Source organism: Zalophus californianus, chromosome 4 (genome assembly GCF_009762305.2).
Source record: "Zalophus californianus isolate mZalCal1 chromosome 4, mZalCal1.pri.v2, whole genome shotgun sequence".
Classification (NCBI taxonomy): Eukaryota; Metazoa; Chordata; class Mammalia; order Carnivora; family Otariidae; genus Zalophus; species Zalophus californianus.
This window is the reverse complement of record NC_045598.1, coordinates 78,277-92,311: the sequence shown is the minus strand read 5'-3', so window position 1 is coordinate 92,311 and position 14,035 is coordinate 78,277. Positions and strand designations below refer to the sequence as shown.

Genomic DNA, 14,035 nt, shown 5'->3' with positions numbered 1-14,035 from the left:
GTTCCCTCCATGAATCCCTACACGTACCAGGCCTTGAACTGGGCGCTAGCTGCCGGGGGGTGGGGGGGTGGGTGGTGGTGGTGGTAGGGTGGGATGGGATGGGGTGGGGGCGCAGGGCCTGGGGGACCTGCCAGGAGCCACGCCTGCTCCCAAGGAGGCTGTGGGATCTGGAGTCCCAGGCCCACAAACCCTTGCCCTTGGAGCCGGGGGCGGGGTTGGGGGGGGGCAGATGGGAGGGCATAATCTGGTTTTCCCACCTCCTTTCTTCCAGCCACTGGGCCTTTGTACCTGCCCTTCCCACAGCCGGGGCAAAGGAAAAGCGGCCGTTCCTGCCCGGCCCCATATTGTGGATTTAGGCATATTCCCAGCAGAGGACTTGGTGGACCGAAGTATCAGGTGCAGTACTTTCGGGAAGATTTGGCCAAAAGGGCTTCAATAACAGCTCTGGGATCTGTCCACTGCCCCCCACCCCTTGCTGTGGACTGTCCAGTGAAGTAGAAGTGACTCTCATCGTTCTGATCCTCATTTGATCCAGTCGAGACCGTCCTGGCCATCAGAGTATCATTTTTTTTTTTTTTGGCAAATTGCCCTCGCTATGGCATTGCCTATTCTACTAGACTGCTTTTCCTGCTAGACTGTTGGCTCTTTATTATTGATTTGTAAGAGCTCTTTGCATAGAAGTCCTGTGTGTCAAATGTTTTCACCTGGATGCATTTTGTCGTGCATTGACATCCCCACCAGCACGTGCTTATGGAGCTCTGGGGAGGCTGTGGGCAGGGCCGGGAGAGGATGCCCCAGGTCCCGTGCCTCGCCTTCCCTCAGATAGGTGCCGTTATTACTGCCTCGTACCGGGAAGGACACAGATTTGTGAGCAGCAGGTCAGGGTTCCACCCTATGCAGTCCTGCCCGATTTTCGAGATCTACAGCCCGACACTCGGCGATGTGTGCGGGAACCGTGACTGAACCAGGCCTGCGCCGTTAGCCTGCATCCGGCCTGCCACCCTGGGAGCCCGGAGCACAGAGGATGTGAATGCGCCCTCCCGCCTGGATGCCACCAGAGCCACCGTTAGAGAAACTTAAAGCCACCAGTGGGGCGCGGCGGGGCGGGCCCGAGGGCGGGGCCGGCCCGGAGGAAGTGCGGCTGACGGACGGCCTTCTGGGGCCGGAAGTGGGGCGCACGCTGCTGTCTGGCAATAATGGCGGCGGCGCGGGGAGGCAAGCGGTGAGTTGAGGGTCTGAGGACCGATTCGGCCTTCCGGTGGGTGCTTCTACCCAAGGGGCTCTCCTTGTGCATCTCCGTGTTCCTGGTGCAGCAGGGCAGGGGCATGCCGGGCCGGCGGGGAGCCCTGACTGCGACGTCGTGACCCGCAGGCGCCTGGCAGAACTGACAGTGGACGAGTTCTGGGCTTCGGGCTTTGATTCGGAGTCGGAGTCGGAGTCCGAAGGAGCCGCAGCAGCCGAGACGCGGGCGGGGTTTGGAGCCGACCGGAGACTGGATGGGCTGGGGGGGAGCCCCTCGTCCAGGTGAGAGGAGCGTCTCCCTTGGGACGTCTGTAAAGCCAGACCCTGTCCACTGCCCTGGCCCCACCCCATCAGCTGGATGGTGACCACTCCTGGGGCCTCAGGACTGAACCCCAGGGACCTCCGACCCTTCCCGCAGACCCTTCGGCTTATTCAGTCTTTCTTCCAGTGTTTGCTGAGGCCTTGCTCTATGACGAGCCTTTTTTTATTTACTCGTATTTTTTAAAAGATTCTTTAGAGGAGAGGGGGAGAAACCGCGCGCGGGGGGCCCGGGGGGGCAGGGGCAGGGGCAGAGGGAGGGGAGAAAGAATCTCAAGTAGCCTCCCCGCTGAGTGCGGAGCCCTCTACCCGAGATCACGAGCTGAGCCGACCCGCAAGCGTCAGGCGCCCCCGGCAAACCTTGTTTTAGGTGGTGGGCATACGTTGGTGCGTCATGAAAGGGCCCTTTTCCGGTCTAGAAGAGCTCATGCAGAGGCTGAATCAGACGTGCGGTCGGTTAGGAGAGAGAAGCGTGGCAAACAGTAAAGACAAACACAAAGGGTTAGTTAAGTAGGGAGCATACTGGGGGGTTCCTGTTGCTGCCTGGTGGAGAAGGGCCTTTGCGGAGGTGGTAGTTGAACGGAGGCCTGAGGGAGGAAGTCGTGCAGACGGGGAAGAATACTGTGGTGTTTCAGGTCAGGAGCCGCAGAGCTCCTGAAGTGGGGGCGGGTCTCACACAGGTGAGTGTCTAAGGAGGAGCGAGGGGGAGAGTAGTAGGAGGTGAACCTGGAGAGGTGATGGTGGAGTCAGACCTTGCAGGCCATTTATAAGACATCCCAGTACAATGGGAAGCTGTCTCAGGGTTTTGAGCTGTGAAAGGGTGTCACGTGGCATTACCGCAAAGGGCCCCTGGGGTTGCTGTGTTGAGAATAGCTTGGAGTTGGTGGGTACGGAGACAGGGAGAGACCACTGGTGGTAATTGGGAGAACTGAGGGATGGTGCTGGTTTAAGAGGAGGCATGAGGGGCTTTGAAGGGGTTTTGCCGATGAGACCTCATGGCACTTTGCATGCTGGGCGTAAGAGGTAGAGAGGCTGTCTTTCACTTGAGTACCTGGAAAGATAGGGTTACCGACACCTGAGATGGAGCAGTGTGCCAGCAGAGCAAGTTTGGGAGAACCACAAGTTCAGTGTTGTACGTGTCGGGTTTGAAATGCAGGTGTTGAAGCGTGTGTAGAGAGGCTGTTGGATATGTGAGTCTGGAGTTTAGGGGAGGGGGGATCTGCTGAAAACTTAACACTGGAAATCCCCCTGCCTTGGTTGTTGGTAGCTGTTGCGGAGGTTGCAGACCAAGCCCTGTAGCTTCTCTGTGGAGGCTGGCAAGCTTACAGTGTGGAGGACAGGAAGCCTCATCCCATTTCCCCGACCCCTGTGGGCTGTGCCTATCCATTGTACTTGATGCCCCCACCTTCTCAGCCGGCATAAAGGTCGAGCATCTGAGCATAAGGACCAGCTCTCTCGGCTGAAGGACAAAGATCCCGAGTTCTACAAGTTCCTACAGGAGAATGACCAGAGCCTGCTGAACTTTAGTGATTCAGACAGCACTGAGGATGAAGAGGAGCAGCTCCACTCTCTGCCAGATACGCTGGAAGTGAGGGCCTAGGCAGAATTGGTGGGGGCAGGGCCACACTTATGGCCTCTACATCCTGCTGCAGCCTGGCCCTCTGTCTGGTGCAGGAAGCAAGTGTGGAGGGGGAAGATGCAGATGGGGATGGGGTCCCCAGAGGACTGAAGGGGAAGAGAAGAGATTCTACTCCTGTGACCCTTGTGATGGTTGAGAGATGGAAGCAGGCAGCAAAGGTGAGGAGTGGCATAGGGTGGGCAATTGGACACCCCCACCGCCCCCACCCTGCTTTCGGAGTCTGCGCTGGCCTCATTTCAGTTGCTTGGGTCTGTGCAGTTGGGAGGAGCCCTTCTCTGAGCACTGGCACTGGAGTCCTCTTTAGCACCAGAGAATCTCACTTAATTCTTTCTTTATGCTGAGAGGCTCCAGGATTGCATTCTGTCCTTCAGTCAGAGAGTCTAGGGGCTCTCCTGCTCTCTTCCCCTCAATTTCTGTCTCAGGCTCCCTGCTGCCTGAAATCCACTGTGGGCAAGACATAGTCTCTGTGCCTTTGCCAGTCAGTGGAGCCAGAGCCCTTCTTCCCAGGGTTTTGCATTGGTTTCTGCAGGAAAAAGAAAGGACAGGGGGAGAATTCTAGATACCACCTGTCACAGGTCACCATCCAGATCTGGGACCCTCAGCCTCTCCCCTATGGCCCTGAGCCAGGCTCCCTGCCCTTCCAGGAACATTCTGGACTCCTTTTTTTGTTCCCTGAATGTGGCTCCATAACACTGCTTCCACATCTCAGAATGTGGGCGAGGGGCGCCATTCTCTCATAGAGCAGGTTTCTGGAGCTCTGGTTGCCTCATGCTCTGTCTGACACAGCTGATTTCTCCCCCAACATTTTGGGTCCTCTTAACCCCTTTAGCATCACCTTACTCCGAAGCTGTTCCACGAAGTTGTGCAGGCATTCCGAGCTGCTGTGGTCACCACCCAAGGAGACCAAGAAGGTGCCGAAGCCAGCAAATTCCAGGTCACGGACAGTGCTGGTGAGCTGGGGTGAGAGGACATGGGATACAGCCTCTCTCCTCCATCTTCGGCCCTGTGAATGGAATCTGTGGTCCCTCTATTGCAGTGTTCAACGCCCTGGTTACCTTCTGCATTCGAGATCTCTTTGGCTGTCTCCAGAAGTTGCTGTTTGGAAAAGTCCCAAAGGACAGTAGCAGGTGAAAGGGAAGAGGGGAGGTAGGGAGGCGTAGTCGGGCCCCTGCGCTGGGGAAGCCAGAGGCCTTGTGATCTAGGGGTCCTCTCTAGACTCAGCCAGGATAGAGGGATGTTGAAGATAGAGCCAGGCCCTTTGCAGGGTTCCCGGGAGAGGCTGGGCACTCAGGGCCAGTCGGGTGGCTTTGTCCTTCTTTCTTTCTCTTTTCTTTATGAGAAGGTACACCCTCTACCCAGAATTTTTTAGGGGGCCCAGAGTGTGTGCTTGGCTTTGCACCACTAGTTTTCTAGGTCAGGATTCTCTCTTTTTTGTTCTCTTTTTCTCTCTTTAAATGAGTATCTTGTCCACTCCTTTGCTGTTTGCTCTGGGAGGTGTGTGTGCCCATAGGTAGGTGCCTCTTCAAAGCTAGTTTGAGAACCTTAAGCTCCACATTAGAGGTACATTGAGTGGAGGAGGCTGTGAAGAGTCTTCAGAGGGGAGAGAAGAGCGGCAGACCTTTGGTAGAAGGGGAGGGACGTTTGCCTGGGAGGGTCATGCAGCCACATGACCAGGAGGTAGTAAGAGCCTGAAGGGTCAGACTACCCCCAGACACCTTGCAGAGGAAGAAAGAAGACTCTAGGGAAGGGTCCTGCCGTCACTACCTGAAAGGGAGGTATGGGGCAGTGGCGGACCTGGACACAGGAGTTATCTGGGTCTGGTGGAAGTTGCCAGGGCTGGACTCGTGATCGGGAGGGGGCAGCCTTGTGGAGGTGGCTCTGTCTGAAGGGGGCAGGGAAGCTGACAGACAGGTGAGGGTGGTGCTGGCATTGGTCAGGCATGGACTGTTGCATGAAGGGGGCCGCTGCACTGAGAGAGCAGTCACCATGAAGGGTGGTGGGTTTTGGCGGAAAGCGTGCAGTGTGGGGGTTCACTCAGACGGGTGTGGGTTTGGTCTCTCTGCAGGGCGCTGCAGCCGTCCAGCAGCCCGCTGTGGGGGAAGCTCCGGCTGGACATCAAGGTTTACCTGAGCTCAGTTATACAGGTGCAGTTCCGGCGGGGAGAGGGCCTGCCGTGTTCCATGGGGCCTGGCCACATCTCGTGGTCCGGTCCTTCCTTGTTGCCCACATGTGCGTGGCCCCTCACAGCACACTCCTGCTTCCCCAGCTGGTGGCCTGCGTAGCGGAGGCAACGGTAACAGCAGCTGTGCTCCAGCATGTCAGCAGTTCCGTGTCGTACTACCTGACCTTCCCCAAGCAGTGCCGCGCACTGCTCAAGGTGCGCGGCCCCTCGCTCTATCGGTGGGATGGGGGGTGCGTGCCACTACCCCTCAGACATGCCCCACTCCTAGCCAGAGTGCAGGCGGCACCTGCGCCCGTCCCCACCCTGCCCTTGCTTGGGTTCTGTCTCCGTCAGCTCTCTGCTCTTGGGGCTGCAAGACCAGTCACGTGAGGTGGCAGCTTCCTGAGGTTTCTGACGAGAAATGAAGACGTACTTTTGTTGTTTTCTAATGTGCGTTTCTGGATATGGGCATCGTGTGTTTTTGTGGTACTGCCTTCACAGGGTTAGTTTTATGTTTTGTTACTCCCTAAATGAGTTCTGAGTGCTTCTCTCCTGAGGTGCTTTGGGAAAGGCTGTCTCCCAGCAGTGACTGCAGGGGCCTCTGGGTGGGCTTGGGGAGGCTGGGGCAGGCAGTGACATCTTGCCTTCCGCAGAGGATGGTGGTCCTGTGGAGCACAGGTGAAGAGACATTGCGTGTACTGGCCTTCCTGGTCCTTGTCAAGGTCTGCCGGCACAAGAAGGACGTCTTCCTGAGTCCTGTCCTCAAGGTAGTCCTCAGGCCCAGGGCTCCTGCCTCTAGTGCTCCCGAGTCTGTCCATCAGGGTCTGGGCTGAAAGTCTTGGCCTGAGGGCTGGAGAGCTGCCCTTGTGGTTGGTACCCTTTGTTGGCACTGTGGCTCTGGGCTGACCCACGCTGTCATCACAGTTCCCTCCCTGAGAAGTTGGGGACCGTGACAGGGATGGGAGCTCTTGGCCCCCTGGGGCTCCACATGGACTACTCTGCACAGCTCTTTCCCTCAGTGGATGAGGACATCAGGTGTGGAGAGGGATGGGGTCCGGCTGCAAGCTTGGGGTGGCCTTTCCCACACGGAGTCCCACACGGAGTGTTTCTAGAGAAACACCTGCAAAGGCCTGGCACATAGCTGGGGCTTTTCTGCCTCCCTCCTTCCCAGTCCCTCCGTGGTGTTCTTGCCTTTTCCTGCAGTTATTCATGCTGCAGCTTCCTTGGCACCCCACCGTACCTACAGGACCCCTCCTCTTGGCACTGCAAACTTTGTATGGGATTGGTGGGTGTATACATGTGGAGGCAGAACGGTAGCAGGGGCCCAAGGAGCAGGTGCCATGTGGAGAGAGGGGTCTGCAGCAGACATGGCCAGACTGGTTCCCGCCGAGGCAGCAGCTATAAAGGAGAGGCCCAGGTGTCTGGTGGCGGCTTAGAGCTGGGTGGTAGGTACCCAGGGCCCTGGGAGCTCAGGTGGCTCTGACTGGGGTCTTTCTGGCAGCAAATGTACATCACGTACGTGAGGAACTGCAAGTTCACCTCTCCCAGCACCCTGCCCTTCATCAGCTTCATGCAGCGGACCCTGACCGAACTGCTTGCCCTGGACACTGGCATCACCTACCAGCACGCCTTCCTCTACATCCGCCAGCTCGCCATCCACCTGCGCAATGCCATGACCACATGCAAGAAGGTGTGTGGTTGTGCTTGTGGGGTGGGGGGGGGTGTGTGGCCCCAGCCTGACGCGGCTGAGGGCCTGGGGCCTCCTGGAAGCCTCATTCTCTTGGGAGAGACAGCCTAGCATCTTGGTGAGATCAGGGTCCTTGCTGGTGGGGGCTTTGGGAATAGGTGGCCGGTGGAGGGGGGAGGTTGGGTAGGTGGGCACAGTGCCGCTGCTGGCTGGGATCCTGTGCACATGGTGGGTGAGGAAGAGCTGGGCCGTTCCAGGAGCCCTGCACTGACCTGGAGATGGACTTCGCTCTGCCCAGGAGACATACCAGTCGGTGTACAACTGGCAGTTCGTGCATTGCCTGTACCTGTGGTGCCGCGCGCTCAGCACGGTCTGCCCCAGTGAAGCCCTCCAGCCCTTGATCTACCCCCTCTCCCAGGTGGTAATCGGCTGCATCAAGTGAGTTGGGTGGGCAGGGTCGCCCCGAGGGCCGAGGGAGGTCAGGGTCAGGGCTACAAGGGAGGCATCCTCAGGGGCCAGGGAGGCCATCCTGCTTCTTCAGGAGGGTCTGGACGATCCCTGGACCCTGGGGTCTGTTACTTGGCAGCGCCTGAGGAGGGACTGGGGGTGGTGCAGTCTGTGGTCCACCGTCCCAGACTCGTGTGTTCTGGGTGATGCTGGGTAGAAGGGGCTATGTGCAGTTGGAAGGAATTGATTCTTGGACAGAGCAGGGCTGCGCGATAGGCCACAGGTCAGTTGTGACTCCTGAGCTTTGGTCTGTTGGGGTGGAGGAGCTGCATGTGGCGGGCGCCTGCCATTGTTGGCCAGGAGGGGTCGCCCCTGAGCTCCTGAAGGGGGAGCCTTGAAAGCTCAGAGCAGGGAAGAAAGGAAGTCTTGAGTGAGCCATGTCCCTTTGCCACCCTCCTGCATTAAAATGAAATTAAGTCAAAAGTCGTTTGGGGTGTTTCCTTACCCTGACAATTGAGTGAGGAGACAGGTCCTTAAGACCAGGATTTCAGTCGGGGCCTTTGTTCTGCCGTGTTCTGTCTGGAGGAATCAGAAGGGGCAGGTGTGGCTAAACTGACCCTGACAGAAATGAGGTTAGAACCCCACGGGTGGGAATGGGTCATGGGCAGCCAGGCCAGGCGGGTGGTTTGTGGGGTCTCTGAGGCTCAGGCCTCTGCTCACCCTTGCCTTCTCACGCTCCCAGGCTGGTCCCCACTGCCCGCTTCTACCCCCTGCGCATGCACTGCGTGCGTGCTCTGACGCTGCTCTCGGAGAGTACTGGCACCTTCATCCCAGTGCTGCCCTTCCTGCTGGAGGTGAGAGGGTACCCGCCACCGGGGTGGGGTGGTCCATTGCCTCTGTGCTGTCCTCGGAGGCCCTTCTTGCCGTATGCGGACCGTGTGTTCTGAGATAATGTACTTCCCAAGTGCTGGTTTTCTCATTTGTAGAGCAGGTTCTGGGAGGGCACCGCTCTGTGCAGTGCCTTGCCAGCTGCCCAAGCTGGTGGTGTGTGTTGGTGGGCTAGAGTGGCAGTGAGGACACGGGCAGCTGCCCTGCAGGGCTGGCCTGAGGGAGCTGGTTTTAGGACACACTTGGGTCTGTCTGGTCTATTACAAGGACCAGGAGAGCTGGGCCAGAAGTCTAGGTCTGATTCCAAAGCTGCATTTCTTTTCCTGCACACTCCTATGTGCATTTGTGTGTATGTGCACACGTGCATGCCTGCACATGCGTGTAGCTTAGGTAGGGAAAGGTGGTTCGACTAAAGCCCAGAAACCCAGTAGGGGTTAGGCTCCAGCCCACCATATACTTAGGACTTCACATCTCCCTATCAGAGAGGGCTTAGTACCACCCACCGCTGGAGGGGCTGGATGAGTGTCTCAGTGTGGCGTGTGCTGTGTGTCATAGGGCTGTGCTCTGTATCTCTGACCAAGTAGGAGAGAGAAGGGAGCCCCTGGAGGGTTCCTATTCTGATTTCTTTTAATTTAGCACAGCTCTCATACTGACTGACCCCTGCTTCAGCTCTGCTTGGCATGTCCCTTCATGCCCAGGGGTGCAGGTCTCTCCTTCCCAGAAAAAACAAGTCAGGTGGCAGTTTCTGCCCTGCCCTTCCTGGGTGGGTGGGAAGGGGTTTTGAGAGCAGCGATTCCCCCCCCCCCCCCCGGCGCCCCAGGCTGAGCCGGGTTTGAGAAAGGGCAGTGTTCCCTTAGGAAAACAGTTTGTTATTACCATAGTCATGGGTGATTTTCATCTGGAGTTGTGTTGAGCTCAGCTGGGAACCATCATCCCCAGCTCTGATATCTTTGGTGTCGGCCACCCGTCTCCTTCAGAACAACATCGTGGATCACCTCTGTGCAGGGGTGGTGAGGAGGGGCTTGGCTCCCACTCTGCTGCCCCACGGCACCCCGCAGCCTTCAGCCTTCGGACCTAGGAGTGGGCTTCTCCAAGAGGCGGAGGCCGATGTGCATAGCCTGTGGTCTCTGTGGAGGATGAGGGAGTGGTTGCTTCCCAGGCCCTTGTCTGAGATCCTCCCAGGGATGCAGGCCTGGGGTTGGCACCAGGCCTCGGGGGTGCAGTCACGGGTGAGAACGTTGCAGTGACAGCGGCTGTGTAAAGGAAGGGCCTTTCTTTGGTTTTCGGAGAGAGGCGGTAGCATGTGTGTGCTCTTGGTTCTACTCCTATCGGCCAGATCCAGTCTGGGGTAAAGTGACTCCCTTGGAGGCCAGAGTTCTGCAAGGCAGGGGATCTGTGGGCCACGGGACTGGCCCTGCATGTGGCTGCTTGTCCCTGGTTCCAAAATGGGTCTCTAGGGACCCCGGGTATGGGTAGAGTGTGTGGTCCAGTGAGGCATGAGGCACAGCAGGCCGGGCTGATGTGGTCTTGGGACAGATTTTCCAGCAGGTCGACTTCAATAAGAGGCCGGGGCGCATGAGCTCCAAGCCCATCAACTTCACCGTGATCCTGAAGCTGTCCAAAGTCAACCTGCAGGAGAAGGCGTACCGGGTGAGGTTGGCCTCAGGCCTCCTGTGGAGGGGTTTGGGGAAATGCCTTGGGTGGGGGTCACAGCCGGATGTCATAGGGCACTGAGGTCAGTGTGTAGGGTGACAGGAGTCAGATGAGCGTGGATGGGAGGGGGCTCGCTGTCCTCCAGAGTTTGTACGGACCTTCATGGGTCTTTTGGGGTGGGGGGGGAGCAGTGTTCCTTGGCCTCAGCTACACTGAGTGTGAGTGTGGCTTTTGGGGAGGCTGTGGAGTCACATCCTCCGATTTCCACCCTGGAAAGTGAAAGGACACATTGGACTGCTCTGGAAAAGCGCTGAGCTCCCATCTTCCCATCCCTGACATTCTCCTTTCTTCCCTGCTGCCTCAGGATGGCCTGGTGGAGCAGCTGTATGACCTCATCCTGGAATACCTGCACAGCCAGGCCCACAGCATTGCGTTCCCTGAACTGGCGCTGCCCGCCATCCTGCAGGTGTGTACCCACTGTCTAGGTCCCCCTTCCCTTCGCAGATCCCTCGACGGCCTGCCATATAGCAGACGAAGCTGTCTTAATGGGCTCAGCTCCCCATTTATATAGTGACTAGAGGGAGGCATCCTTGTCACAGCCACACAGGGCCAGTAGCAGAACCTTAACCTCTGTCAGAGGTCTGTTTGCTTTCAGCCCAGATGTTTCCCATCTCAAGGAGGCAGGTGCCTCTCACGGGAAGGGCGAGGTGGCACTGCCTGTCCCTGTCTGGCCCTGGTGGGCAGAAGCAGCCCAGCACAGTTGTAGGCCTGCTTGGTGAGTAGGGGTGGGGCTGCTCGGACCAGAACTGCACTGGCTCAGAGGCCCATCCAGGGACAGGTGTGGCTGTGTATGCAGGGCTTTATTTCTGGACTCCAGGTCCCAGGGATCATAGTCTGGAACAGGGCTTAGCAAACTGTTCTGGTAGAGTCAAAGGGTAAGTACTCTAGACTTTACAGTCATGTGGTTTCTCACAGCTGCTCAGGTCTTCGAGCCGATGTACAAAAAACCCACAGAAAGGCATACGTGACTGAGTGTGGACATGTACCAATACAGCTTTATTTACAGAGACAGGCGGAGAGTGGGATTTGACCTGGAGGGTAGATCCATGCTGCCCCACTGTGGCCTCCGTGCCTCTGCCTGGCCTATGGGATGGGCCATCTGCTCTCCAGCCCCCATAGGCCCTGGCAACAGCGGTCATGCAGCGCCCCCTTCCCCACAGTCCGCTGTGTGTGCTTGGGCCCCACTCCCCAGCTGTGTGCACTAGGGCTCCCCAAGGCCAGACATGTGCACTTGGGCTGTGAGACACATGAACCCATGTTCCCTGCTCCCCCACCGCCTCCCTGTGGTCATGTGTGACCCAGACAGATTGTGGGGTGCAGAGCAGGCCTGTGTCTGGACCCTGACTGAGCCCCCCTTCCTTCTGCAGCTGAAGTCGTTCCTCCGGGAGTGCAAGGTGGCCACCTACTGCCGGCAGCTGCACCAGCTGCTGGAGAAGGTGCAGGAGAACGCAGGATACATCTGCAGCCGCCGCCAGGGGGCCTCCTTCGGTGTGGCCGATCAGCACGCGGTGGTCAGTTGGGAGCTCGCGAGGGTGGGTGGCACTGCCTGAGGGTACTAGTCAGTGCAGGACTGGGCTTTGGAGGTTTGCTCAGGATGGGACGTGATTCTGAACCTCTCCCCACAGGATGCCTGGGAGAAGCACACCCGAGAGGAAGGGACCCCTCTCACCAAGTACTACAGCCAGTGGCGGAAGCTGAGGGAGCGAGAGATCCAGCTGGAGATCAGTGGCAAAGAGCGGGTATGTCTGCAGGGGACGTTTGCTGGGGGGCGGGTTGGCGGGGGGGATATGGGCAGGCGTGACCACCTGGTTTGTTCTGAGACAAGGATCTAGCTCCTTGGCTGTGACTTCTAAGACCAGAGTGGGGAAGGGGGCTTGTGGGAGGGGACTGTCCCAGAGGCAATGTCAGCAGGATGGCTGGGGCCTGTTCGCAGCTGCAGCCTGTCCTGTGGCCGCTCTGAAGGGGCAGACATCATGCAGAACTGGGTAATCAGGGGGCTTCTCTCATGACCCTCAGGAGGAGTCCCTGGAGGCCAGACTGGCTGGGGATTTTGGGGGAGCGAGTGGCTAGACTGACCTTGGACACCAGGAGGATAGGCAGGGAGGCACAGGAGGGGCTGTGCCTCTGAGTCTGGGCCTGGCCAGTGGGTGTGGGATGGTGTGACTTCAGGGGACATGCTGAGTGGCATGTCTGTATCTGGGTCCTTGCGCTGATACCATCATGGGTCTGCTGTTGTTCTGGGATTGATGGTTGAAGGTTTGGAGACAGAGAGGTGAGGGGCTGCAGCTGGGCCTCCAGCCAGTGGGCGTGACTGTAGCCTTGACGGCACTTGGTGGCCAGTGTGTGGCTGGGGCCTCCTCACCTGCCTGGCAGGGCGGCTGTCGAGGAGTCCTATCCAGTGATGCTCACCAAGAGTTGGCCAGAAAAAGTGGCCAAGCAGAGTCTTTGCATGGAAAACTGGTTGGGAGGCGACACTTGGAGGGGAACGGAGGAGCGAATGGGTTTGGATAAAGGGACACTGGGTTTGGGTAGAGCCTGCCTTTGGGAATGCGAGGGAGAGGGAGACAGTAACTGCGGTCAGGGTCCTTGCTGCGTGACGCATGGTGTGACCTAGCTGCGGCTGTGGGCTAAGCCTTGAGGTGGAGGGCGGGGCCCAGGGCTGAGACAGGGCAGGTTGGGGACCAGGCTTGGGGGGGCTCTCAGAGCCACCTGACCACCCTCACCTCCTACTCTGATTCCGGGTCCTTCCAGCTGGAAGATTTGAACTTGCCACAGATAAAGCGGCGGAAGGTAGGAGACAAGAATGAAGACAGGGTGGAATTTAAGGATCTCTTTCACTGGGACAGTGAAGAAGACAGTAGCATGGACTTCTCAGAGAGAGGTAGGGGCCTGAGCTCCCTGCGGGGAAGGGGAAGGTGGACCTGGAGGGCTTCCTTAGACAGCTCATGGAACCAGAAGGGGGTGCCAGCTCCCACCTTACCGCTCGTTTGCTGGGGCCCTTCTCCCACACTCTGCTTGCTCTGAGGTGAGGGCCTCCTGGAATTGGAACACGTGTCCCCAGACCTTGTTCCCTCACCCCCCCACTCTTTGCTGGGCACTTGGGAGCCCTCTCCACCTGCCCCAAGGGGGCCTGAGGGAAAGGTGGGGGGGTGTGGGGTTGTGAACCTGGCCCACCTTCCTGCACTAGCTTCCCCCAGTGTGCGTTTGCTGGCGGGCCCACTCCCATGGACTCTTCTCCTTGGTCCCCAGGGATGCCTGGGTCCCCAAGAGCTTGGCAGAGGGTGGAGGAGGCAGAGGAGGAGGAGGGCAGCTGTAGCAGCCAGGAAGAGGTCGGCAGTTCAAAAGGTAAGTGGTTCCTGGTGGGGAGGGGTAGTGCTGTGGCCCTTTGAGCCTATCTGTCCAGGAGCCCAAGGCTGCCATGGGCGTAGGCAGGCAGGGCCATCGGGTGGGAGGCTGTGGCTCTAAGCTGGGCCCACACCCCTCCTTGGGGATGCCGGGCCAGCTGCTGTGTTCCTGCTGGTCCAGTAATAGCGGTACCAATAAATTAATTAGGGCTGTGATTAATTAGCGATAGGAATTCAAGGCTGGCTTCTTCCTGATAAAGCAGAATTTATGTTGCCTTGGTCTCTCCCTGCAGATGGAGGCCCAGACACAGAGGCGGGCCTGGACCTTCAGGAGCTGCGGCAGCTGGCCCAGGGACCAGAGGATGAGTTGCAGGATCTGCAGCTCTCTGAGGAGGACTGGGGGCTGCCAGCCTGGGGACCTGTGGGGACTGCTGTGCAGTGCTCCCACCTCACCAGGCAGCCGGGCTTGCAGCTTCTTGGCTGGCCCTGAGCCTGTGGGGGAAGGGCAGTCGATGGTGGATGGGGCTTTATTTTTACAACACGAGAGACCAGAAAGTACCGAGCCCTGTGCAGATCCCTGGAGTGGTGGCTGTGGG

General features: G+C 58.4%; 1 protein-coding gene across 1 annotated transcript; it reads left to right on the top strand.

The window, feature by feature from the left end:
* Positions 1-1,001: 1,001 nt before the first annotated feature.
* NOC2L (NOC2 like nucleolar associated transcriptional repressor) lies at positions 1,002-13,997 on the top strand. The gene is made up of 19 exons (XM_027619807.2): positions 1,002-1,222; positions 1,372-1,524; positions 2,974-3,148; positions 3,235-3,357; positions 4,029-4,149; positions 4,236-4,326; positions 5,265-5,343; positions 5,466-5,576; positions 6,014-6,127; positions 6,862-7,050; positions 7,346-7,485; positions 8,237-8,348; positions 9,919-10,032; positions 10,400-10,501; positions 11,463-11,606; positions 11,721-11,834; positions 12,847-12,976; positions 13,345-13,440; positions 13,733-13,997. Exons 1-19 carry the CDS (start codon positions 1,197-1,199, stop codon positions 13,927-13,929), a joined length of 2,331 nt encoding a protein of 776 aa, XP_027475608.1. The 5' UTR covers positions 1,002-1,196; the 3' UTR covers positions 13,930-13,997.
* Positions 13,998-14,035: the final 38 nt, after the last annotated feature.

Excerpts from the sequence above, each read along its gene's own strand:
- NOC2L (XM_027619807.2), top strand. The coding sequence starts at position 1,197 with ATGGCGGCGGCGCGGGGAGGCAAGCG. Across the intron at positions 4,327-5,264 it reads GTCCCAAAGGACAGTAGCAG|GGCGCTGCAGCCGTCCAGCA; the intron begins GTGAAAGGGAAG and ends GTCTCTCTGCAG. Across the intron at positions 11,607-11,720 it reads TGGCCGATCAGCACGCGGTG|GATGCCTGGGAGAAGCACAC; the intron begins GTCAGTTGGGAG and ends CTCTCCCCACAG.